Source organism: Pseudophryne corroboree, chromosome 1 (assembly GCF_028390025.1).
Source record: "Pseudophryne corroboree isolate aPseCor3 chromosome 1, aPseCor3.hap2, whole genome shotgun sequence".
NCBI lineage: Eukaryota > Metazoa > Chordata > Amphibia > Anura > Myobatrachidae > Pseudophryne > Pseudophryne corroboree.
The window spans coordinates 787,897,326-787,924,498 of NC_086444.1; the positions used below are offsets into that span (position 1 = coordinate 787,897,326).

Sequence of the window (27,173 nt, forward strand, 5' to 3'; positions counted from 1 at the left end):
AGTCAGGGTAGCTTTCTATGAGCTTGCTGGCATGCCCAATGTGCTGGGTGCCATAGATTGCACACACGTTGAGCTGAGACCACCTAGGGGCAGGCAATATATTTATATAAATAGACATCTTGGCCAATCAACTAATGTCCAGGTGGTTTGTGATGCAAATCTCAAAATTATGAGTGTTGTTGTGGGTTACCCTGGCGGCTGCCATGACTCCTTCATCCTCAGTCAGTCATCCCTCTTTGATAAATTTGAGGCTGGAGAAATGCCGGATGGCTGGCTGCTGGGTATGTACCAAGTATTTGTGTTAAATTTTGTGTTTACCTCAACCTGCACATTATGTTTGCACTGTGTTTGTACATCAATATTTTTCAATGTTGCCAATGTTTTTCAGGTGATGGGGGTTACTCTTGGCTTCTGACTCCATTGTCCGTCCCTGATTCCCCTGCTGAACACAATTACAATCATGCACATAAGTCTATGCGGAATGTGATAGAACAATGTTTTGGTGTACTGAAATCAAGGTTTCGGTGTCTGGATAAGTCTGCCGGGCTATTGTTGTATAGTCCCTTAAAGGTGACTAGGATTGTGTTCTGCTGCTTTTTTCTTCATAACATGTGTTTGCAGCAACCTCTGCTACATGATGATGATGAAGAAAACAGTCAGCAAGCAGAGGAGTTAGAAACATCTGGTGACACTGTGAGTACAGATATAGGGAGGCAGGTAAGGCAAGACCTGATTTTGGCACATTTTAGCGGTAAGTAAATTTGCCTGTGTGCTTTGTATATGAACAATTAAGGCACACCAATGTATTTTCTGTAGTAATGTGGCTCTTGCTCCCTCTCGAGCTAGTCAGCTGAGTGTTGTTATTTTGCTTTATATGTGTTTATGTCTAACTGTTGGGTATCAGTTACTTAGCTATTTGTATATAGATTTTTATTAGTAATTATGTGTTTATAATGTTAAAAGTTTGTTTTTCCAATTCAAAGTTAATGTTTGCCACAATACTACATAATAAATTAGTATGCCATAACAACCATTTTTGTTTAGCCTATTGTTTGTGTTTGTTGTGTGTAGACTTTCTTCTGAAGCTGTGTTTGAAATATGTAACCTCATTACCACAACATAATGGACATTGAGTAATGTGTGCCAATTAGCCAAACATACATTGCCTAACACCAACCTTACAAAATTGTTTACACATAATTATGGCTGTGATGTGGTAAACCTTCATGTTAGTAATGATGCTAGAATAGTCCCAATACATGTGAGTGATAACTCAATGAATTATCCTGTTACACTGACAGTTTTTTTCACATAACACATTGCACATCAATCATTTCTCACATTTATTACTGTACAACATGTGTTTTAATTTCAAATAAGCACTATTTTGTAGGCCTAGGATTGTGAACAATGTGTCTCCAGCTGCAGGGTTGGTTATTTCTTAGGCTGTTCTTTGGTGGCTGACGTGGGTTTGGTTTGGACAGTGGAGCGGGTTCGGATTGATCTTCGAACTGGTGATGAAATTGGGGTCTGGGTAGGTGTGTTGGTCCCTGAGCTGGAACCTTGTTGGTGTTGTGCCAACAAATTAATATTTTGACTGAGGTTAGCCAGGGTTGCGGTAAGTTGTGTTGTGGCTGTTGTGTTGTTGTCTATGATTCTGGACATGGTTTCTGATGTAATTTGATTATTTTGAATTAACTGAATGAGGGCTTGTTGATGGCGGTGTTGCTCATCCATTATGCGCTGAAAGGTAACAATAAGTTGGCTGTTATCTGCTCTCATCTGCTCCATACTGTTTGCGACTCTGCATATCTGGACATTGAGCCTGCTTGTGTTTCTATACAGTCTTGGTAGATGATGGGGCAGACTGGCTAGGTATTGGGTGTGTGTGCATAGGCAATCAATATTCTGTGCCTGTTGTTGGTTCCATGTTACCCAAAATGATGGGTCAGGTTGTTGTGGGGTGGTTGTTTGTCTCAATTGTAGGTGTGGTGATATTTGGGGTGGCGGGGTACTTTCCTGAGGCGTGGTAGGTTGGTTAACGTCTATTGCTTGCAGATGGAGGGTGTATGTTTCCTGTTGTTCAGATTCCTGCTGGGCTTCTGGGGGCATGATGTCTGGTTCTGTATGGGGTTTAAGGGGACAACATTTGAGAATCTTTTTTAATTATGTAGGTTTGATTATTTAGTTTAACTTTCCAGACTTGTTTGTCAAACATTGTTCAAAAGAAAATTAGGATGTTCACCAAGACTCGTATACACAATCAAAAAGGCCAGTTATGTAGGTTTGTATGAAGAAAAAATTTACATCAAAACAAAAGTGGACACATGGGGGGCGTGGCCTGGCACCTGAGGAGAGCAGTTGCAGCTTTCTTGAGCTCCTGCTTATATACCATCATTCCTGCCCTCCTGGCCTGCTCAGACCCGCTCCTCTGCTGTATATTGCTCCCCCAAGCCCCCTCTACATCTCTCTGTTACACTCCGACCAGAGCCGCGGAATCGGGGAGCACCGTGGAGGCTCCCGCGGGTTGCAGCCTGGTCCTCAGTTTGAAGCCGGGGCCTCGATTTTGCTACAGTCCCGTCGGACCTCCGGACATGCCGCGCCCACACTTCGCGGGTCATCTCTACCCCTCCTGGTACCCCTGAGCGATCCCATACTGCCTCCCACACCGCGCTGTCTCTTACCATCAGGGGCCGTCGGCGGAGTGGCCGGGAGGCGACGTGGAGGCAGCCTGACTGCGCACCCTGCAGCCGGAGCTGAGTCACTGGCGCCGAGCCGCCGGGTTGCTGGGCGAGAGGTGACGGCGGGGAGAAGCGCTCCCTTCTACACGCCCTCCCCCGGATGGTCTGCTCTGATTAGGGCCCTGCAGCTGCTGTTAAAAGGAAACCATCTCCCTTGCACGCTGCCGAGTCTGGCAGCCATATAATAGTTATAATATTGCTGCTGCTCACTGCAGTGTGGGAGAGAGAGGAGACGCTGCAGCTCTACATCATCTGATCTGCTGGCTGAGCGGTGGGCTGCCATTAAGTCTGCTCCGCTGGCCCCCTAATTACACCTGCCTCTCCTAGTCAGTCAGGTCCTTCTGCTCTATACCCACTTGGCCTGAGGACGGGCCCCGGCTCCTACTGCCTCCCCGCGGACCAATTTGGAGATCACCTTCCCCACCCCCTTCTACATGGCTGTCCGCCTTGGGGATTCAGGGAAGACAACACCGTTTCACTCCTGGTGTGACGCGCTCAGGATGAGTATGCACTAAGAATACTTGTTCCAAATGTGAGACCTGCTACACCCTTTACTATTCAGGCTCTCTGTGATTGGCTACTGCATCTCCACCCTGCATGGAAAAGTTCCTGATTCCTTTGCCCGTGATGTCTGCAGGCGCCACTCAGCACTCTCGAGACGACACCCCCTGTGGCGATTCATCCGACTCTGACCACTCGACCACATGCTCGCTTTCCCAACATTCCTGCAAATCAAGACCGCTTCTTAGACAGCCGAAGATGAAACATAAGGACTTACTAGTGGTTTTGGGACCGCTCTTAGATGAGAAGTTGGCGGGCATTAAAGAAGCCATTGAGTCCTCTTCGACCCAGCTGAGTCAACACTCTAACCACCTGGACGAAGCGGAACAAAGGATATCGACCCTGGAAGATAACCTAGAGGAGGCTCAACGTTCTTTACATGCTAAACAGCTAGAGATCTCTGACCTTTCGGAGAAACTTGATGACCTCGAGAATCGCAGCATGCACAACAATCTACGGGTCATCGGCATCCCAGGGTCGGTGAAAGGTCGCGATCTCCTAGATCTCCTCTCGTTGGGCATTCTGGAACAGCTGTCTATGGACTTGAAGGGAGTCCCTCTCGTCATTGAGAGAGCCCATAGAATAGGGCCTGAAAGGAAAAATTCTTTGGGGCGCCCCCGCCCGGTCATCATGCGTATCCTGAACTATGCGGACAAAACGAGACTCCTCGACCACTACCGCAAAGCTGCTAGCCTCTCTATTAATGGTGATCGCCTCATCATTTTCCAGGACTATTCTGCATTAGTGGCCACGAAATGCAGAGAGTTTGCTCCCATCTGCAAACACCTCTTTGATGCGAAGATCATGTTCTCGTTGCTTTATCCCGCCCGCCTCAGAGTCTTTGAAGGTGGACGACCGTGTTTCTTTGAAGATCCTGGGGAGGCTAAATTACACTTCACCATACCTGATACTTGATTGATACTTGATTGCTACTTGAGTATGCTTGTTAGTAGCTCATCGCTACCCAAAACAGCACTCGGGTCTCACATGCTGTTCCTGAGAAGTGTGTTCGGTTCACACTTTTGATTGGTTAACTAATTTTTTTTTGCTGTTTCTTGATGTTTTTGTTGATGTTTGTTTGCTTTGTTAGTTTTACCTGCCTAGGCTGGGACCCCCTCCCTCCATTGGGGGATTCTCCCCCGCTTGCTGGGACGGGGTGGGACCCTATTTCAACTTTCACACTCCCTTCTCATTCTTTTTCCCAGTAGGGGTGGGTTGATATGTCTACTGACACCCACCCTCACTCTCATGTAGACGGAGATCCAAATGCCACACTACTCCGTATTGTATCATGGAATGTGGAAGGTCTTAATCACCCGGTTAAAAGGAAAAAGGTGGTATCTCACCTGAAACGCATGTCTCCCCATATTGTACTTTTACAGGAGACTCATTGGTTAGATGACCCTAGAAATATCCTATGAGCCCCCTGGATAGGAGAATGTATTTCGTCTCCATACCACTCTAAGTCTAGGGGAGTAGCGATACTGTTTCATGCCAACCTCCAATATTCTATACTTAGAAAGCTATCTGACCCCGAGGGTAGATTCCTGTTGTTGGATGTCTGTATTAATAATACTGTTTATACCCTCCTCAACCTCTATACTCCCAACGTCTCACCTGAATCTTTCTTTGCAGATCTCTTAACGAATCTCTTTACCTGGGGCAGCCAGAACTTGATTGTTGGCGGGGACTTTAATCTAGTGGTCGACCCATCCATGGACAGATCTCGGGTAAGTGCCACCACTGCTACGACTCTAGCACAACTCCTATCCTCTTTCTGCTCCCAGTTGGATCTTTTGGATCCCTGGCGGGTGTTTCATCCTACCCAGAAAGACTACTCCTTCTACTCCCACCCTCATTCTTCTCACTCTCGAATTGACTATATCTTCACTGTCGCCCGTCTCCTTCCCAAGGTTACCCACACTTCCATTGACAACATTATCATATCCAACCACACCCCTATATCTCTTCATGTTCAAATAGCCATGCCCCCTCGTAGCTCACCTCGTTGGTGTTTCCCTGCCTATTTACGCCATTCTACTGACTTCCTCCTTCACATGAAACAATCCTGGCTCAACTACACCCTAGATAACAGCAATCAGAGCTTGGACTCACCAGTCTTCTGGGGCGCGGCTAAGGCCGTCCTCCGAGGACATGTTATGTCATACACTCACTCTAGACGGAAGAAATTTTCGTCTCAATTACAGTCCTTGAGCACAACTCTTACCTCTGCATATAGGCGATATGTTCAACATGACACCCCCACCCATAAAGAGGCTTATCTCTCCGCTAAACTCATTTATGACACATTCCTCACGGAACGGGCTAAATTGTCCTATGACTATCAACGTAACAGATTTCATAGATGGGGCAATAAATCAGGCAAATTGTTAGCCAATCTGATCAAAGGTCCTAAATCCCGCACATGGGTAAATGCAATCAATAGTTCGGGTTCATTGAGCACTGACCCCGAAATTATATGCACTGAATTTAGAGACTTTTATCGATCTCTGTATGCCAAGGGCCCTGACGACTCGATAGCCAACCACTCTTTTCTGGAGGAGGCTGTTCTCCCTGTTTTGACTCAGGAGGAGAGGGATTCTCTAGAAAGCCCGATTACGGCCGAGGAGGTTGTTGATGTCATTAAGACCCTACCAAATAATAAAAGTCCGGGTCCTGATGGCTTTGGTGCAGAGTTCTATAAAATGCTCCGAGATGAGCTGGCTCCCACCCTCAAGTCTCTCTACAATCATACCCTTACCTCCAAACAAACTCCAATTAGATTTAATGAGGCCACGATCATAGTCATAGCGAAACCAGGAAAGGATCCTTCCTTCCCAGGCCGATTTCCCTTCTCAACCAGGACTTTAAAATCCTTACGAAATTAATGGCCAACAGATTGCAACTCTGTCTCTCTCGTATTATATCGCCTGCGCAGCTGGGCTTCATTAAGCATAGACAATCCGTACAGGGTATCAGGACTGCTTTGGCGGCCATCTCATACTCACGTGCTCACAATTTCATGGATAATATCCTCATAAACCTCGATGCGGAAAAGGCTTTCGATAAGATTGCCTGGCCCCACCTCGCTAGAGTCTTGTCACATCAGCAATTTGGTGATAAATTTCGTGGCCTTGTCGACTCCCTTTATGACAGCCCTACTGCACAGGTGATAGTCAACAAAATTTCCTCACCTTCCTTTACCCTCGAAAGAGGGACCAGGCAGGGATGCCCACTATCTCCCCTCCTTTTTAACCTGGCTCTTGAGCCCTTCATTCGTTATATTCTCAACCTCTCTGATTTCCAAGGTATTAGGATTGGTAACAGAGAGATCAAACTGATGGCGTTCGCAGATGATATTCTTCTCTTTACCTCCAATCCGAGACAGTCAGTCATGGCATTGCAGAACGCTATTACCCGCTTTTCCTCCTTTGCAGGATTCTCGATTAATTTTGACAAATCAGAGGCTTTAGCTATTTTTCCCCAGATTACTGCGGGTTGGGACACTCTCTTTCCATTTAGCTGGGCCTCCACCCATATTACATATCTCAGAGTCCTTCTTTCCTCTGACTCTGCTCGTCTTTACACTGACAACGTTCACCCTATTCTCATTAAACTCCAAACGGAATGGGCGCTGTGGCAAAAACTACCCCTCAATCTTATGGGCCGCTGTAGTCTGGTGAAAATGGCTAGTTTTCCCAAATTGCTCTATGTCCTTCAGATGGTACCTGTCATGCTTTATAAGGCTGACCTTTGCCTCCTTAACTCATCTATTTCTAAATTCATCTGGGCCAATAAAAGACCCAGAATAAGCTTCTTTAAATTATCTCAGACGGTGCAGAATGGGGGGGCTGAATCTGCCGGATATAGAGCAATACAATAGAGCTTGCCTTCTTCGTTTTGCTATGGACTGGCTCAACGGTACATCGGTCTTTACCGACTCACTGACTGACTCCCAACTCTATGCTCCTCTGTCTCTTAGTTCGGTTTTACATGCATCCAAATCTGAGTTGTAGTCTCTTTCTCTGGACAATATACTCCTAACCTCTACTGCTATGGCCTGGAGATTGTCTAGGAAATCTCTGAAGTTACAATACACTCACTCCTTATTTCTTCCCTTAGTTGGGAACCCACATTTTCAACGGGGTCAGGCCTCTTCTCCTTTCACTGCTTGGCACGCTGCAGGGATTACACGGGTCAGCGACCTTCTCGACTCTAGGAAAAAACTACTCACTTTTGCTGATGCACTAACCAAATATGACATTAACCCTAGTCACGGCTTCTACTTCTTTCAGGCCTCACATTATGTATATTCAGTCCTTTCCCATCTTTGTACTTCGGACTTTGTTAACAGCCTGGATACGCTTCTGCGTTCCGGGACATGCTCCATCTCATCTATATACACCCGCATCCGTGTGGAGCATGTCCCCGCTACTGACTTGTCCCAAGTGCTAACATGGACCTCTCAAATTCCCTCCATGTCCCCAGAGGCCGTGATGGACAGTTTTACAACTTCCCTCAAACTCATCCCGGCCAGCTTATATCAAGAAATGTCCTATAAAATTTTACATAGAGCCTATATCTCTCCAAAGAGGAGTAATTTGATGGGTATATCTGAATCGACGAAATGCTTGAAATGCTCTGCACCAGTAGCTGACCTTCTGCATTGCTTTTGGCACTGCCCCCTCATCCAAAGGTTTTGGGCTGAGCTACAAACATATGGTGCTTCCGAGTTGAATCTTCACTTCCAATGCACTGCCTCTTGGGCTCTCTTTGGTCATATCCTCGATCAACCCGCACTTCCCTCTCAGGATACGAAATTGATAGTGATTCTTTCAGCGGTAGGTAGGAAAGCTATACTCGAGCAATGGATCTCTGATACCCCCCCCCCCCCCCTACGTTGCCACTAGCTACCTCCAGACTACTCTTCCTATTCATGATGGACTGGCTGGAAACGACTCTAAATAAAGAAATATTAACTCCCACATTGTTCCACTGCTGGAGACGATTTATTAATCGTCTGCCCACGCTGACTAAAGTGGCTATTAAGCAGAGCTTTCAATGTACCAAATGGTACGGCCACCAACTCCTGTCTGATAACCCTCCCATCTCTCTCCCATAAATTAATAATCCTTTTTACTTCTCTGATTTTTCTTCCTTTCTTTCTCTACTGCTACACTAGCCTCTCTTAGCCTTTCTTCCCTCTTCCCTCTGCACCTTCACTATGCATCTCCGATGTCTACATGCTTTCCTTCGCTCTGTTGATGTCTCCATGGATGGGTTGGCGGTCCCCTTGCTCTGGCAGGTATTGTTTTTTTTGTTTCTTGTTTTTTTTTTTCCTGTTTTTCTGTTTTTTGTTTGTTTTGTTTTTCGTTCTCCACCAAGGAGGACGTCTCAACATGTTGTGTTGTTTATACTGTTTGTATTTTTGTTCCTGCATCTGATTGACGAACGATATCTCTGTGGAATGGCTTTTCCATAATTATTGTAATTGTTTTGTCTACTGTTCTGATATTGTATACTAGAAAATGGAAAAAGAAATGAGGTTTTCTCCCAGGCCCCGGTACCCACGGGACTAAAAGATCTTTGTCGCAATTTATCTCTGTATTGGGTTGGGTCCTATGTTTACTCCTGATATTGCTTGTTATATTCTTTCTTTTCTAAAACCTCAATAAAATATATATTGGGGGGGGGGGGGGGGAGTGGACACATGTTTGACAAAGACCACACTTACGAAACAAACACACAGAGGTACAAAGTTTACCCCATGAAAAAAGTGATTTGCCATCCGCCATATCGTACTTGCATTAAAATATCAAACAGTAAATGACAATATGAATTCTATCACCATTGTGAAAGGGTGTGAATCTACCTGAAGCACAATTTTTTCCTATTCAAATAAATAATGACAACACAATACTACTGTAAGGCGCAAGAGAACAATCTAAATTTGCGCAACTTTTATAGTGGAGATTGGGTCATTTTTATTTTGCAAGCCATGTGCTTGCTGCTGTGGATAAGTACTAGGATTTTTTTTTTTTTTTTTTGCTGATGTGTATTTTGTGTGCAAAAACAGTGTGTAAGTATGTTATTTGTAATTTTTGTTTTGTGTTTACTCACCAGACAGCTGAGGGGAATGTGGTTCCGGTGATTGAGGACTCTCCAAAATCTGTTCTGGTGGCTGAGGCAACACAGTTGAAATACGACGTGGGGGTGGGCTTAATGCTGGTGTTGGTGCGACATCAGGACGACGTCTCTTGGTAGGCCTGCTCGTGTGGCTGCCAGACCCTTGTGAAGGACGTCTTTGTGGACTGTGATGCGATGTTGAAGTTCCTATGGATTAATGCAAACATTAGATTGTTTGTAAATTTTGTGGTGGGCACATTAACTGGTGTCAATTTTGCGTTACCTGTATCGCCAGCATCCACAGCTCTTGACAGTGTTGCTTGTGTTCTGGAATTGGTGGCTTGCTTTCGTACTGTAAAAATGACAAGTTGGTGTTTATGACCTTTAATTACAGTGTGTACTTTTGTAAGCAGCAACATTTAGTGATGTGGCCATATGATTACCAGTATGAGTACACTTTCTACCAATAAATTATTTAAAAATGGGTTGCTTCATTGTTTGTGAAAAGGCTAATGAGGTTCCATTTCCAAAGACAAAAACATAGCCAAGTAGTCTAATTTTCCATGGCCAACAGCTGAATATACACCCATGTATTACCATATATTTTTGAGTATTACATTAATCTGAAAATATGTAATTTAAATTTTAAATACCAAAAAAATTGCAAAGTGAATATAAAGTAAACATACAATACTTAGCCATCGACACTAACATATTGCCCACAAAGACAAGTAACATACAACATACATTAAACAAATAAAAAAATAAAAAAAATTACATTCCAAACAACACGTGACTCACACGTAACTAATGTCCCTTTACAAATAAAGCCATCTATGCAAGAATTTACAACTTACAAAATGGACCAAGCAAAATAATAATATACACAAAACCATTACTACCTAACACCTCACTATACAAACACAAAATCATTAAAAAACAAACACAAATAGCTAATCAATTTATAACATAAAAATATATTAACAATACAATATCATTTAAAAAATACTAATTAGGCATAAACACATATGCAGATATAACAAATTGAAAAAAAAAAATCACCATCATGCCTAAGACGATCCGAATCCCGCACATTAGTCGCACCAACAACTTCATGCGGAATAAGGGTCCGCACAGGTTCCTCCCACTCCCGTTAAGACGCTATAAAGGGATGGCCACCCCCTGTTTGCCTGGCTAACTTAGCCTCCTTTGCCATCTTTGCCTTGACACGGCGCTTGATATCTTAGAATCTCTTCCGACACGTGTCCTCGGTCCTCTTCACCACACCCTCACTGTTTGCTGCCGCTACTACCTTCCCCCACAGAACAGTTTTCCTGTGCGAAGGCACCTTGGCTGCATCACGCCCAAACAGCTGGCGATGATGGCGCATCAACTCATGCACCAAAGACATATTTTCCGCATAGCTAAATTTAAAATTTCTGCCCATCTTGGTGCGTGGCTGCGGAGCAACACCACCATCACTGTCACTATCACTCGAGGCCACAGCAGCAACCTCACCCTCCTGCACCTCACTAACCTCCTCCTCCTTCACCTCACTCACCTCCTCCACCTCACTCACCTCCTCCCTCTCACTCACCTCCTCCCTCTCACTCACCTCTGACTGGGACATAATAATGACAAACAACAAATAACACTAATTAAAAAAAACCACAAAACACACTCCTCCACTACCACTACACACAACACACACACACACACACACACACACTCACAAACAATGACAATAGACTGTAACTAAAATGCACAAACACTACAAATTACACAAACTTTAAAGAGACTACACAACAATTATCACAAGACTACTTACACACACAATACAGCACTCAACAATCGCAAGAAACCTCCAAAACCTCCAAAATCACCAACTCCAAAACACCAACTTCCTCTCACCTCTCCACTAGCTGGTTGGGGGCGTTTTTATACTAATGAGCACAGACACTCCTCCATGACAAACACAACCAATTACGGATGAGTGACGAAAACGAAAGTTAGAAAATAACGCGGCCGGGAAGGGACAAAAACACTGCCGTGAAAAATTTATTTACGAATCCGTAAAAAAACACCAAAATACGACCGCAAATACAAGATTTGGCCGCGTTCACATTAAAAAATATACGAATGACATCGACATCGAAAAATACGAAAGCACAAAATACGAAAGCTTAGTAAATGAGTCGTAAAAAAAAAAAAAAGTTGCAAATTAACACTACCGATGTCAGTCGTGTTTAAACTTCAACCAAATTCTGAACATTATGAATCTTAGTAAATATACCCCCAAATGTGTAAAGGAGAGAGCACTGCAGAAATGTGGGACTTCTTTAAAACGTTACTGGATAAATTAACGCATAAGTTCATTCCCATGGACAGCAAAGGTAAGAGTACCAAGTTTAAACCGAAGTAGCTAAATAAGAACGTATGGGTAGCAATTTATAAAAAAGGTGGGCAGATTGTATAAATCTGATGGGAATGTGGAGTCTTTCCACTACTACAAGGAATGCAAGTAAATATGTAAAAAGGAAATCAGAGCAGCTAAAATTGAAAACAATGGAAAAAGGATAAAAAAAAGACAACATAGGACCCCTAAAAAGCGAGATAGGAGAAATGTTAATTGATGACAATGAAAAAGCAGAGAAATTGAACAAATTCTTTTTGCCAGTATTTACTAGACAGGAAAAGCTGGTGGGAATAGAACATGAAAACAGTATTGATAATGTATTGATAATGTCCAGATACATAAAACTTGCTTAAGTGAGAATGAAGCCCGTGAGCGACTACGTAAAATTTAATATTGATAACATTTAGATTTTGCAAAAGCCTTTCGACAAAGTACCTCACATGAGGATGATTCTAAATTAAGAGAGCTTGGTCTAGGTAGCAGCATTGGTTCTTGGGTCAAAAATTGGTTGGAAAATAGGGAACAGCGAGTGGTGGTCAATGGAACATTTTCGAGCTGGGCTAAAGTATTAAGTGATGTACCTCAAGGGTATGTACTAGGGCCTCTTCTGTTTAACATATTTATAAATGACATAGGAGAGGGTCTTGAGAGTAAAGTGTCCATTTTTGCAGATGACACTAAACTGTGTAAGATAATTAATTCAGATCAGGATGTTGACTCTCTTCAGAATGACTAAACTAAACTTGAGATTTAGGCAGCTAAGTGGAGTATGAGGTTTAATATTGAGAAATGGAAAGTTATGCATTTTGGGGCCAAAAACAAACATGTAATCTATAAATTAAATGGGGTAAATCTAGGGAAATCAGTAATGGAGAAGGACTTGGGGGTGCTCATTGACAGTAGACTTAGCAGTAGAGCCCAATGTCAGGATGCAGCAGTAAAGGCCAATAAGATATTAGCATGCATAAAACGGGGAATAGTGACAAGGGATGAAAGTGGTATCCTGCCATTGTATAAAGCATTGGTTCGGCTGCTTCTAGAATACTGTGTACAGTTCTGGGTGCCACACTATAAAAAAGATCATAGAACTTGAAAAGGTTCTGAGAAGAGCCACAAAATTGATTAAAGGCTTAGAGTCATTAGATTATGATAAAAGGCTTACTAGGTTAGATATTTTACACTAGAAAAAAGATGTCTAAGAGGAGATATGATTAATATTTACAAATACATTAAGGGTCAGTACATGTAACTATCAGGCGATTTGCTTATCAAAAGATCTGTACACAGGACACGTGGTCACCCCTTTAAGGTTAGAGGAATGGAAGTACCAAGCGAAGGAAGGGGTTCTTCACAATTCGAGCAGTAAGGATATGGAATTCGTTGCCAGAGAAGGTTGTAATGTCTGGCTCAATTGATGTGTTTAAGAAAGGGCTAGACAAATTTCTAGCCGAAAAAGGCATCCAAGGATATAATCTGTAATAATAATGTTTGACAGTATCTGGGTCACTGAAAAAAAAAAATCCAGTGCATAACAGTAGATCAAAATATAGGTTGATCTCGATGGACAAATTGTATTTTTTCAGCCTCGATAACTGTGTTACTATGTTACTGGTACATACAAAAGAAAGGTGCTGACTGAGGCAAGGAGAGAAAGACATGGATTTAACACAAGCCAATTAGAAGAGAACACGCGTGGAGCCTGGGGTTTATAAAAATTTAGTTTTCCTGTGGGTGGGGCATTCAATGCCGGACAAGCATGATGCTCTTTTATGTCTAAACTGATGAAAAATATGTGCCAGTTGTTAAGCCGGGTACACACTTGACAATGTGCACCCATCCCAACATCGGCCACCGACCGGACCCGGCATGCGGCAAGTGCATACACACTTGCTCATGATGGGTCCAACGGGATGGGGGGGGGGAACAGACTCATCGCTAGTGACATCCCCCTGTCGGTCCTACTGCTGGGCTGATGGGGGATAGCCCTAGCCACCCATGGGAGTGCGCATATCATGAGTATACACTAGACCAGGGGTGTCAAACTTGCGGCCCTGGCTTGATAAAGCACTTTTACAGAACCTTTAAACATTCTTAAGAAACCAGTAGCTCATGAGAAAATATTGGGATACACTAATACTTCACTTAATGTTTGACGTCCAGGAGATACCCCAAACATATACTAGATTTAGCCTTTTGAGTTAGTCTATGGGTGACAGCCAAGAGGCATGTTAGACACGTTAAAGGAGGGCTGAGGGCAATAGTCCCCAAAGGAACCATGGGGTAGATATATTTAGCCTGGAGAAGGGATAAAGTAATGATAAAGCAGTGATAAGTGCAAGGTGATAACACAACAGCCAATCAGTTATTAACGGTCATTTTTCAAATCTGTAATGATTGGCTGGTGCGTTATCACATTGCGCTTATCACTGGTTTATCACTTCTTTATCCCTTCTCCAGGTTAATACATCTGCCCCATGGTATATCAGGTGTATTTTGAAGCTCAAATACAATAGAGGTTAGGAAAGGTAGCCCCTTCTAGTGCAACAATGACTAAGGAGCCCAAGAAAGTCAACATTAATACTGTGTTAGGAAGGTTATAGTCCATTAATTTCATCTGGGGCAAAGAATTGGTGTTCTCACACAAAAGAGCAACTTTTGGCTCACTCCACTTGGTCGTCTCCCATCTGTCTACCTGTTTTTTTCCCTGGTCTTCCTCCTGTCCCCACCTGTGTGCCTCCCATCCTCCTCCTGTTCCTCTTGTCCCCACCTGTGTGCCTCCCATCCTCCTCTGTTCTATCCTGTCTCTTCCATGCGGGGTCCGATGCGCAGTCGCATCTGTCTTTTTGGGGATGCGGCCAATTTACCTACAATCAAAATCTCGACGGTCACAATACCGGCAACCATTGACCGATGGTCAAAATCCCGACAAGGTCAAAATACCAAAATGGTCAAAATACCGACATTTAAAATGCTGACAGGTCAAATAGTCGACATGAGTTTTTCATGATTTTTTCATTGAAACTGACTTCATATTTTACCATTCCAGTGGACCTGAAGGTGGAACATAATAGTGCCGAGTGCAGCAAGGCACTGTGCCCGAAGCATGGCGAGCGCAGGGGACACGGTACACTTATATGGTGTCCATGTTGACCTGTGTCGACATACACAAAAAAACCTACTGAAAAAATTGTGTCGACTTTTTGCCCTGTGAACATTTTAAATGTCGGTATTTTTGACCTTGTCTGTATTTTAAATGTCGTTATTTTTACCTTGTCGGTATTTTGACTGTGAGTCAATTGTTGTGGGTATTTTGACTATCGGGATTTTGATTATAGGTATTTCATACTAAACCTGTCTTTTTGTGTATGTGACAGTTACCAGCCAGTGTTGTGGAGGAGTCTCAGTTAAGAGAGAATGGGTGAGTGACGGTGGGTGAGTAGAGATAGGTTGGTGGGTGAATGGGGGTAGCCAGAAGAATATATTTTAATATGTGCAGGCGCATGCATGTGCACCTCACTGTAACAGCAGTAAAGCTTGCTGCAAATTATATAGAATATAAAATGTTTATGATTTTTTTTCTGCATAGGGAGGGTGGGTGTGCAGGGGGACCCATTATATTTTGTTGCACTTGGGCTCACCACTCACTAGTTCTGCACGTGAGTTCACATTATATAAGAATATAGAAATACTGGTGGTTTACGCAGATTAGGTGAAAATGACAAAAGTAACATGCAGTACAAAAACAATGTGGTGAGAAATACTCAGATTTTAGTGTCAGAATCTTATGTGTCTTTGGTGTTTATTTACTAAGCCTTGGACGGAGATAAAGTGGATGGAGATAAAGTACCAGCCAATCACCACCTGTCATTTTTGAAACACAACCTGTGACATGGCAGTTAGGAGGTGATTGACTAGGACTTTACCTCCGTCGACTTTATCTCCATCCATGTCTTAGTAAATAGACCCCTGAATCTTCTAATCCGTCTCAGAATCTCAGACCCGGACACATGATATTTCTATCTCAGTTGAGTCCCAAGATAACTAGTATACTATCCCATAATGCTTAATGTGTGTGTCCACTATGTATTCATCTAGTGACAGACACAAAAACAGAAAAATAAGTATGTGGCGCAACATCTTCTATATCCTAATGGGCTCCTCAATTAATATCTTGTTTGACCTCCAAAGGTCAGTCCATGACCATTCTCAGTATGTACATCTTTTTTGTTATCTAGGATGTAATACACACTACTGGCTATATTTATGAAGTGGCGGCATTTGTAAGCTGCCACTTACTTCCTTGCAGGTTGAAGCTGAAAATTTTAAGTGGGGCTCACATTTAAATTTTCAGCTTCAACCTGCCAAGAAGCGGTGGCTTCTCATAAGTATAGTCCAATGAGGCTTCTTTCAGATTCTTCCATAGTTAGAAAACATACAAAAATTTTAACCCCACAGTTACTCCCAGGCATGTCTGACACATTGATCAAGACCAACCAGTCGATCAGATGTCATTTATTTATATATCTAGCGCACACATATTCCGCAGCGCTTTACAGAGAATATTTGGCCATTCACATCAGTCCCTGCCCCAGAGTATGCAGTCACTATGTCAACAATGACATCCACATGTCGACACTTGTACCATGTTGACATGGTAAAAATGTGGACATGTGACATGTCTATATAGGGATAATGTCAACTATACTGGGGTGAGGCGCTTAATAATGCTCTTCTTTATTAACCTCAATTGCCCATTCCACTTGTGCTTTCCCCATAGCTCCGCCTTGTTTATAAACTGACTCACTAACTGTACAGTATGTAAGGTTTTCCCACATAATTGTATTACAGGTCAGGTATCCGTTATCCAGATACCCAAAAACCGAAGTATTCTGAAAACCAGAATATTTTGGCCCTGTAGTGACGTAATGACACGGCCGGCGTCATAACGTCACTGGAGTCTGCGGCCAATCACAGACAGGTGAGGGATTGGGTTTTCAATTGAAATTATTCGGGAAAGGGAATAGGGAAAAGGACCGATTGCCCTAAGGTGGTGCACAGTAGTAAATATCAATTAAAACGTAACCTTTATTGTTTGGTATATATTTTTAAAAGCTAGCGAAATATAAATTAAAATTAAGAAGATAAGTGCAGAAAAAAAAGGAGATGTGATTAAAATAAAATGCTGCACACTGAAGGTCTCCATGTTGTTCAGTTCCTGTAATAAAGTGACTATGAATATTCGTGTCTTATTTGTGCAATATCGTTGTGATTATGTAGTATTCTTGGCTGCTCAGCTCAAATAGATTCACTTATACAATATATTCCACTGTAGAGCTGCCAGCACTAGGTGTATTTCGCTTTGCTACATTAATTTCAATTTAGTGATGATTCTAACCAGTTTCCTTTTTTCCTGGAAACATTATATCATCATTGTATCTATTTCGTCATTCAGCACTCTCAATACAAATGTAGCAATGTTGGAGAGATAAATTATTCTATGTAGTTTTGCCCACACAAAAGGGATATCCCATTAGGTGTGAACTGTGTGTCTTTGTTCAGACGTGTAGAAGGTTCACACTGTCAAGCCACTTTGTCTATCGTGCGTTATGTATCACACGGTATAAATTCGTGAGATGAGCTCATAATGGGCAGGATGTACTAAGCGGAAAATGCGGTAAACTCCCTGTTTACCGCATTTTCCTGATGTACTAACCCCCGGCCGGCAGGACAGTGCCACGGCGGGGTACGCCAGCTTTAGCTGGCGATAGTCCATAGAAGCCTATGGGCTTCTCTCCGCGGCGCTGTGTGAGGGATCCGATCGGATCCCTCCCAGCATGCCCTGCGGCCGCCCCCGTCACCCCGCGCATGCGCAAACCGACTCCTGGGGCCGAATCCCGGAAGTCAGGCTGCCGCTGCGCATCGCGGAGGACAGCTCTTATCGGAAGAGCTGTCCTCCGCAATGCTGATCGCATATGTTAGTACATATGCGATCAGCATCGTGGCGATGGGCGGCGATGTACATTAGTACATCCCGCCCAATATATGGCACCAGTGTGCTTGTCAGTGTCTTTTCCAATAATCAATTAGTACACGGGAGATTGTTTATCTTCTCAGAATCAAGGTACTTATTATATTAATCCACAATATTGTGCCACTCATATATATTAACCAGTGTTATGGTATTACAGGTCAAATCAGAACACAGTGACACTAGTCTATGTATCAGTGTATCTTATAGTATGTGGGTAACACACAGGGAATTATATGTCCTCTAACAGTCGGGACATGTGTTCGTGTTTATATCACTCTCTGAACAGATCACATTCACATTAGTTATGACGGGGAATGCGGAACAAAAATTGTAAATACAATGATGGATGTTTCCTTTAATTAATCCGACACATGCTGTAAGTCATACAGCATGAGCCGATAGAGTGAATCATGTACTCTGAGTGCAGTGGCCCTGGTATGTTGGTCCACGCCACCCGCACTGCTCTAATAGCATACACTGTGAGTTCTACTCCCTCTCGAGATCGAGGCCCATATCCATTATGTTATCAATATTATATTAGTGTGGAGACCCTTTTATGTGCACAGCTAACCTGACGCACGTTTCGCAGTTTGCTTTCTCAGAGACAAAGGATGAGTTTTCAGCCAGTCCCTCACCATCATTGCACCAGGACCCGCTGCGGACTCCCAGAACCCCGCCACTGGCGCGCCGGACTTGGTGCGGACCCCCAGAACCCCCCGCTGATGTGCCCTGAACCCATTGCGGACCCTCAGGACCCATCCGGATAACAGGTATTCTGTTATCCAAAAAAAACAAACCATCTGGATGCTCCTGGTCCTGAGGATTCCGGATATGGGATACTCAACCTGTATATATTGTATGCTATATAGTATGTACGTTGTAACATATGTCTTTATTTATTGTGTGTATACACATTATTGTGACACAAGCCTGCAGTGTTTGTTTTTTGAAACATCAATAAAATTGACACCCCCCCCCCACAAAAAAACCCCAAACCCAACAATACTGAGCCAGATATAATGCAGCCCGAGTTTGTTGGCCGTGCGGGATGCCGGACGAACTCAAAGGCAATCATTTACAAGGCATGGTTTTGCCTTGTAAGAGATTGCCCCTATAAAAAAAGTCTACGTTTGTCCAGCATCCCGCACGGCCGGCGAACTCAGGTGGCATTACATCCCACCCAATGTCTTAAACAACTGTGTCAACAAGGTGAACATGTCAATTTTACATCAAAGTCGACATGCTGCAAATCAACATTGTACATGTCAACATTGGGCAATGGGACTCGTACTACTCTTCCCGCTGACAGCATTCTGCTGGGCAGGATGCCGCTGTCGGGATAGTGACAGCTGGCATCCCACCCACAGGATTACGTATGTAATCCGAACATTTGGACCAGAGTTTTTACTGTATAAAGTATATGAAAAATACAAAGAATATATTAGAAATATCTTCTTTGTATTATTCTAATAAGAATCCAGTTCAGGGTACCAAATAGATAGCTTCTGATGCGTTTCGCTCCTAATGGAGCTTTTTCAAAGACCCTGAATCTGGGACCCTGAATTGGATTCTTACCTGTCGCTACAAGTGCCTAAAAACTGCGAGGACGTGTATCAACAAAGTGTAGGAGCGAGCGCTACTGAGGCAGAGGACAGTACACACAGCGCTATTAGGATGGGAGCTCATTCAGCTACAGGTACCTGCGGTGTACCAAGTCCCGCTGCTGGATTCAATCCTCCAAGGTCTTTGGACGCCTCTCTCCCTCCTCTTGCTACAGTACCTTGCCGGGAATACACGTAATACTCCCATAGTGGAGGACCTCTATTTTTATTGTAAAGTGCTACTTGACTGCATGAAATCATTATACATGTAAAAATCCTGAATGTCTTTGCCGGTGACAATTAAATTGGGATTAATCCATTTACACTGCAACTGCGGCTACCAGTAAAATCTTATATGGACAGCTGTATATATTTTTATTTTATAGCTCTTTACTTTTTGATATATGATCCACCTCTCATAGCAATCAATTATTAAGTGTATTGTACCGCTTTGCCAATGTATTGACTTTTTAGACTTGTGTATGACTAGGATTACTGATTCAAATTAATTATTTTATTATATAAGTGTGTGAGTCAAATGAATCCAGACCCCACTGCTTCTTATAGATTTACAGCGCAGGGAGAAAGTTTTGCTTTTTCATGTTGTGTACACCTGATTGATTCACATGATTTTAGTTTTGGCTTTTTTACCACAAGCCAAATACTTCACTGCTGCTATAATAACAGTGTATTGGTATTTTACTACAAACAGTTTTTTATTGCAATAGCGCCAGGCATTTGCAATTGTGTTTTGTAATAATTTTATAGTCAAAATTCTGGAGTAAAAAGTCTATGGCAGATGAGGCAGTTATCTTTTCCTCACATCTCTGATCAAAACTCACCAAATTTCCAGGAGCTTATACTGCTGCACCTGGGTATAATGCCCACATGAATCCTTTGGCCAAGTAGCAGCTGCACCCTGAACCCCCAAACCCTTACCTGGCCAGCTAGACAGACAGCCAACCTTGATTACAGAGTATTAGCCTCCACAGCACCTTCAGCCCCACCATTTGTATTATTAGCTTAACCTGCACCTGCTACTGCACCAAAGGACACAACACTTGCCTGCCTACTCGTCACCTGCTTAATAAACACTTTCACCAGGTCAGGCAGAGTGACACCATCTTCTTCTCCTCAAACCCTCTTGCAGAGCCTGTAATACGCCAGAGCCACCTACTGGGTGCTGGGTCAGCCAGCCTTCTAAGCTTCCAGGGTGCTTGGGTTGCCTTTATACCTGGGTCCCAGAGACGCCTGTCCCATGTAGTGGGTCCCACAGCCACTGCATCCTGGAAAGGCTCCAATGGGCTGACTCGTTCTCTACTATTATGGGCCCTCATTCCGAGTTGATCGCTCGCTGACGATTTTCGCAGCGCAGCGATCAGGTAAAAAAATGGCAAAACTGCGCATGCGTATGGGCCGCAGTGCACACGTGCTAAGTACTTTCACACAAAACTTTGCAGTTTTACACAAGGCTGAACGACTGTTTTCTGCCGCTCGAGTGATCGGTGAGTGTTTGACAGAAAAGGGGCGTTTCTGGGTGGTAACTGAGCGTTTTCCGGGAGTGTGCTAAAAAATGCAGGCGTGCCAGGTAAAAATGCAGGAGTGGCTGGCCGAATGCAGGGAGTGTTTGTGACGTCAAACCAGGAAATAAATAGACTGCAGTCATCGCAAGCTAGGAGTAAGTCTTGAGCCACTCTGAAACTGCATGAAATTTTTTAGTTGCAGAACTGCTAACCTTTCGTTCGCACTTCTGCTATGCTAAGATACACTCCCTGAGGGCGGCGGCTTAGCGTTTGCACTGCTGCTAAAAGCAGCTAGCAAGCAATCAACTCGGAATTAGGGCCTTAGTCCTCTTTATAGTCAATCATTTAACCAGTAGCCAATCGCAGCAGAGCGCGCCCCCGGGGACCCACCAATTCTGATAAAGTGAGTCCCCAGTCTTCATTGTTGGGTAAAATGCGCTATAGCACGTATTTGCGATCACTGCCAGCTTAGATTTAGGATAGACAGTCAACCTTGGAGAGGGCCATGAATAAGCTAATTGCTGCAGCAGCTCCTATTCAATCAGGGGGGATTATCCAGCACGTGAATCCACAATGGTGGACTGAACCTCTCAGCTTCATGAGCTGCGAAGAAAAACGGGTTTACACTCGGGTAAAACCCATTAATTACGCAGTTTATGCAGAATCAGTGGGTATCCACGCGGTAATCTACGATTTTAGGTTCTTGGAAAAAAGACTAATTAAATAGCCTTTTACCGCACAGCGGGGGTTTTAGCTGGCAAGCAGCTGCTGGGTTATATTCTTGGAAATGTGCATCTATCAAAGGTGGAGCTTGCCTTAAAGTCATTAAGAATGGCAGGAATGGGATAAAACCCAGCTAAGTGTGCAGTAGCCATGACAGAAACCAAATATTTGGGCAATGCTGTGAACAAGTGGCCTGATTCAGCATGGATCACTATTCAGATAATTTGCAAATTGAGCGATTATCGAATGACTGCGCATGTGTAGTGTTCGTAATAGCGACAGAAAATGCGTACAGATCGTAATCGCAATGTAGCCACTGTTTGGTGACAGGAAGCCGGCGTTTCTGGGCAGAAACCTGACATTTTCTGGGTATGTCAGAAAAAACGCAGGCATGCCCAGGCCTTTGACGTCAGCGCAGACCACTTCCAGACCATCTCAGTGGCAGATTAGTTGCGGTCTCAGACCTACTTACATTTGCTCAGATGGCAAAAAATCTTTGATGTTCCGGAAATTGCGTATTCATCTGCGAATGGATCACAATCTTCGATGCATTGGCAAACTTGCATAGGAGCTTTTTTTCTTCCTGTCATGGCGGTGCCTTTCTACTCACAAACAACTGCAATTTCTCAGAATAACGATCCATGCTGAATTAGGCCCAAGGTCAGGTCAAGGCAGTAATATAGATGGTAACTCATGCCAAGATTTCTGGGATAAAAATAATCAAAGATATGCAGCCTGGAACTATTTCAATCGCACAGGTATTCGCTATGTGATTGACAGGAAGTGGACGTTTGTGGATGGTAACTGGCTGTTTTCTGGGAGTGTCAGTTCCCAATAGTTTTTTGGGCGGATGTGTGATGTCAGCTCCGGACCCGATCAGCCTGATTTCTTTGCACTGGTGGAGTAAGTATTGAGCTATGCATAGACTGTACACACTGCACAGAATGGGAAAAACATTAGATGGTGAGTGTGATGGGAACGGTTTTGCAGCTGTCCGCTGACTGAGGGAAATTTTCGCACAGCGTACACATGCAATCGCACACTTGCAAAGGGCAAATTTTCACTCCCCCTGGGCGGCGACTATCTGATCGCAGGATAGTGTAATTTGCAGCACAGCGATCAGGTCTGAATTAGGCCCAATATCACACCGTTGTCCGATGGGGATTGTTTATGATGAGCTGGAGAGGTCTTAAAGATGAGCAGCTGCAGATCTCCAACAGAAATGGTTTACAAGATGGATAACATAGTGTGTACCCTTATACCTCCTCACTGAGGGGTTGCTTTCACAGTGCACTAGAGCCTGGTTCTTACATACCAGGTCCAGCGGCACTTGACTCACAGGCAGTAGCGGATCTTGCTACGGGCAAAAAGGATTTTTTCCGGAGGGCACTGCCGCAGTGGCAAGATCTGCTACTAGTGCTGCCCCGGTGCTGTTTAGATGCCTGGTGCTGTGCGGTGCACAATGAAGTAATCGCGCAGAGCACTGCATTGTGGGAGTGGCACATAGACGCTACAGGTCATAATTGACCTCTAGTGCCTATGCGGTGCTATGGGAGAGACGTCATTACGTCTCTCCCATAGATCCAAGGAGTGGCTCCGGCGGACGAAGACGGAGGGCAGTAGTGGTCGGGAAGCAGGAGCGGGGATTGTAAGTATTATTATTATTTTTATTCTACTCTACAGGGGGCACAGTACTGGGGGCAATACTACTGGGGGCACAGTACTGGGTGGCAATACTACTGGGCGCACAGTACTGGAGCAATGCTACTGTGGGCACAGCTACAGGGGGCATAACTGACCATGCCCCTTCTCCATGAAGCCACGCCCCTATTTTTTCGCTTGGGGCGCCGCGAGGACTAGATCCAGCCCTGCTCTCAGGGTTGTGGCAGTCCAATCGCACGTCAGTGCCGGCCACTTGTTGCTGCTATGGAGAGGCACCACCGGTATATTCAGATCTCTCCAACTGCTGCAGGCAACTGCTGCTCCCACAGGAGCCCACTCACCGCTCTTAATTAAATTTTATGAGGAAAGAGCTCCATGTGACGTCGTTTGGTGCTACATTTGAATCACTCCCTATAAAAGGGAGTCTCAGAGCACTGCTCAAGTGCCAGAGTATTAGGCTCCATATCGTTGCTCCAGCATCTGTTCCCAGTGAACTCTCAGTGCAAGTTAAACTTGTACTGATCTGGCTAGTCTGATGATTCTCCTTGCTTTCTCCTCTGATACAGTGCAAAAAGATCAGAGAGACTATGGGGACAAAGATAAATAGTTCCACCATATCCCCTGAGGTTATTTACATCCCCCACTTCACACACATATTTTAGTTTATAACATATTGCTTGAACAATGTTTCTTTACATATCAACACATTCTTGGTGAAGCCTGCTATATTACCAATATTCCTGGCATGGCAAGATCAAACATTTATAATAATAAAAAAAAAAAAAAACAGCTGCAAATATCCTCAATATTTCAAAGAAGAATAATATTTACATACATATATGCATAACAAGCCAGAGCTGGCTCCCCTGCACACTCCCCAGAGATGAGAGAGATGGGTAGGGCAGAGATGAGATAAAGGGGAGTGGCAGCTGTGGGGTTATAGATGTGACAGACAGGGGTAGTGGGGACAGGAATGAGAGCTAGGAAGGGGAAAGATATGAGAGAGAGAGACGGACAAGAGAAGCAGCAGAGGGTGGACATATATGAGAGGGAGAGGGAACAGAGATCAGAGACAGATTCGGCAGAGATAAGACAGACGAGGAAGTGGAGAGATGAAAGAGACAGATGGGGAGAATGGGGACTGAGATGAAAGAGACAGATGATGATACAGATGAGACAGATGGGGGAGTGATGACAGAAATGAGAAACACAGAGGGTTGGAAATAGATTTGAGACAGATTTTGAGGAAGGTGGACAGAGATGAGAGAAACAGACAGGGAAGTGGGGGACAGAGATGAGAGACAAGACAGAAGGGCTAGAGATGAGAGACGGGGTAGGTGGACAGAGAGGAGAAAGAGAATGGGGTAGTGAGACAGAGATGAGATACATAAACAAATGAGCAAAACAAAATACAATGACTTACAGTACAAGACAATGTAGGACAAGTACACAGTATTTCTCTAACGTCCTAAGTGGATGCTGGGGACTCCGTCAGGACCATGGGGAATAGCGGCTCCGCAGGAGACAGGGCACAAAAATAAAGCTTTAGGATTAGGTGGTGTGTACTGGCTCCTCCCCCTATGACCCTCCTCCAAGCCTCAGTTAGGTTTTTGTGCCCGTCCGAGCAGGGTGCAATCTAGGTGGCTCTCTTAAAGAGCTGCTTAGAAAAGTTTTTTAGGTTTTTTATTTTCAGTGAGTCCTGCTGGCAACAGGCTCACTGCATCGAGGGACTTAGGGGAGAGAATTTCAACTCACCTGCGTGCAGGATGGATTGGATTCTTAGGCTACTGGACACCATTAGCTCCAGAGGGAGTCGGAACACAGGTCTCACCCTGGGGTTTGTCCCGGAGCCGCGCCGCCGACCCCCCTTACAGATGCTGAAGATTGAAGGTCCGGAAACAGGCGGCAGAAGGCTCTTCAGTCTTCATGAAGGTAGCGCACAGCACTGCAGCTGTGCGCCATTGTTGTCACACACTTCACACCAAGCGGTCACGGAGGGTGCAGGGCGCTGCTGGGGGCGCCCTGGGCAGCAATATTTTAATACCTTATGGCAAAAGAATACATCACATATAGCCATTAAGGCTATATGTATGTATTTAACCCATGCCAGTCATCTAAATCTACGGGAGGAAAGCCCGCCGAAATAGGGGGCGGGGCTTATTCTCCTCAGCACACAGCGCCATTTTCCTGCTCAGCTCCGCTGTGAGGAAGGCTCCCAGGACTCTCCCCTGCACTGCACTACAGAAACAGGGTAAAACAGAGAGGGGGGGCATTTTTTGGCGATATATTGGATATATTTAAGCTGCTATAAGGAACAACACTTATATAAGGTTGTTCCCATATATATTATAGCGCTTGGGTGTGTGCTGGCAAACTCTCCCTCTGTCTCCCCAAAGGGCTAGTGGGGTCCTGTCTTCGATAAGAGCATTCCCTGTGTGTCTGCTGTGTGTCGGTACGTGTGTGTCGACATGTATGAGGACGATGTTGGCGTGGAGGCAGAGCAATTGCCGATAATGGTGATGTCACCCCCCAGGGAGTCGACACCGGAATGGATGGCTTTGTTTATGGAATTACGTGATAATGTCAGCACATTACAAAAATCAGTTGACGACATGAGACGGCCGGCAAACCAGTTAGTACCTGCCCAGGCGTCTCAGACACCGTCAGGGGCTGTAAAACGCCCTTTACCTCAGTCGGTCGACACAGACCCAGACACAGACACTGAATCTAGTGTCGACGGTGATGAAACAAGCGTATTTTCAAGTAGGGCCACACGTTATATGATCACGGCAATGAAGGAGGCTTTGCATATCTCTGACACTACAAGTACCACAAAAAGGGGTATTATGTGGGGGGTGAAAAAACTACCTGTAGTTTTTCCTGAATCAGAGGAATTAAATGATGTATGTGATGAAGCGTGGGTTAACCCAGATAGAAAAATGCTAATTTCAAAAAAGATATTAGCATTATACCCTTTCCCGCCAGAGGTTAGGGCGCGCTGGGAAACACCCCCTAGGGTGGATAAGGCGCTCACACGCTTATCAAAACAAGTGGCGTTACCGTCTCCTGATACGGCCGCCCTCAAGGATCCAGCGGATAGGAGACTGGAAACTACCCTAAAAAGTATATACACACATACTGGTGTTATACTGCGACCAGCCATCGCCTCAGCCTGGATGTGCAGTGCTGGGGTCGTCTGGTTGGATTCCCTGACTGAAAATATTGATACCCTGGATAGGGACAGTATTTTATTGACTATAGAGCAATTAAAGGATGCTTTCCTTTATATGCGAGATGCGCAGAGAGATATTTGCACTCTGGCATCGAGAGTAAATGCGATGTCCATATCTGCCAGAAGGAGTTTATGGACGCGACGGTGGTCAGGTGATGCGGATTCCAAACGACATATGGAAGTATTGCCGTATAAAGGGGAGGAATTATTTGGCGTCGGTCTATCGGATCTGGTGGCCACGGCAACTGCCGGAAAATCCACTTTTTTACCTCAGACCCCCTCCCAACAGAAAAAGACACCGTCTTTTCAGCCGCAGTCCTTTCGGTCCTATAAGAACAAGCGGACAAAAGGACAGTCATATCTGCCTCGGGGCAGAGGAAGGGGTAAGAGAGGGCAGCAAGCAGCCCCTGCCCAGGAACAGAAGCCCTCCCAGGGTTCTGCAAAGCCCTCAGCATGACGCTGGGGCCTTACAAGCGGACTCAGGAGCGGTGGGGGGTCGACTCAAGAATTTCAGCGCACAGTGGGCTTGCTCACAGGTGGACCCCTGGATTCTGCAG

At 44.5% G+C, this 27,173-nt stretch overlaps 1 protein-coding gene across 1 annotated transcript in view; it reads right to left on the bottom strand.

The window, feature by feature from the left end:
• Positions 1–1,330: 1,330 nt before the first annotated feature.
• The window catches only part of LOC134910357 (probable basic-leucine zipper transcription factor R), a 116,311-nt gene continuing 90,468 nt past the window's right edge, over positions 1,331–27,173 (bottom strand). Inside the window, exons 2-4 of the mRNA XM_063918286.1 lie at positions 9,712–9,780; positions 9,423–9,635; positions 1,331–2,123 (exon numbers count right to left, since the gene is read on the bottom strand). Of these exons, the coding sequence (XP_063774356.1) occupies positions 1,435–2,112 (678 nt within the window). The 5' untranslated portion in view covers positions 2,113–2,123; positions 9,423–9,635; positions 9,712–9,780 and the 3' untranslated portion in view covers positions 1,331–1,434. The remainder of the gene's footprint in view (positions 2,124–9,422; positions 9,636–9,711; positions 9,781–27,173) is intronic.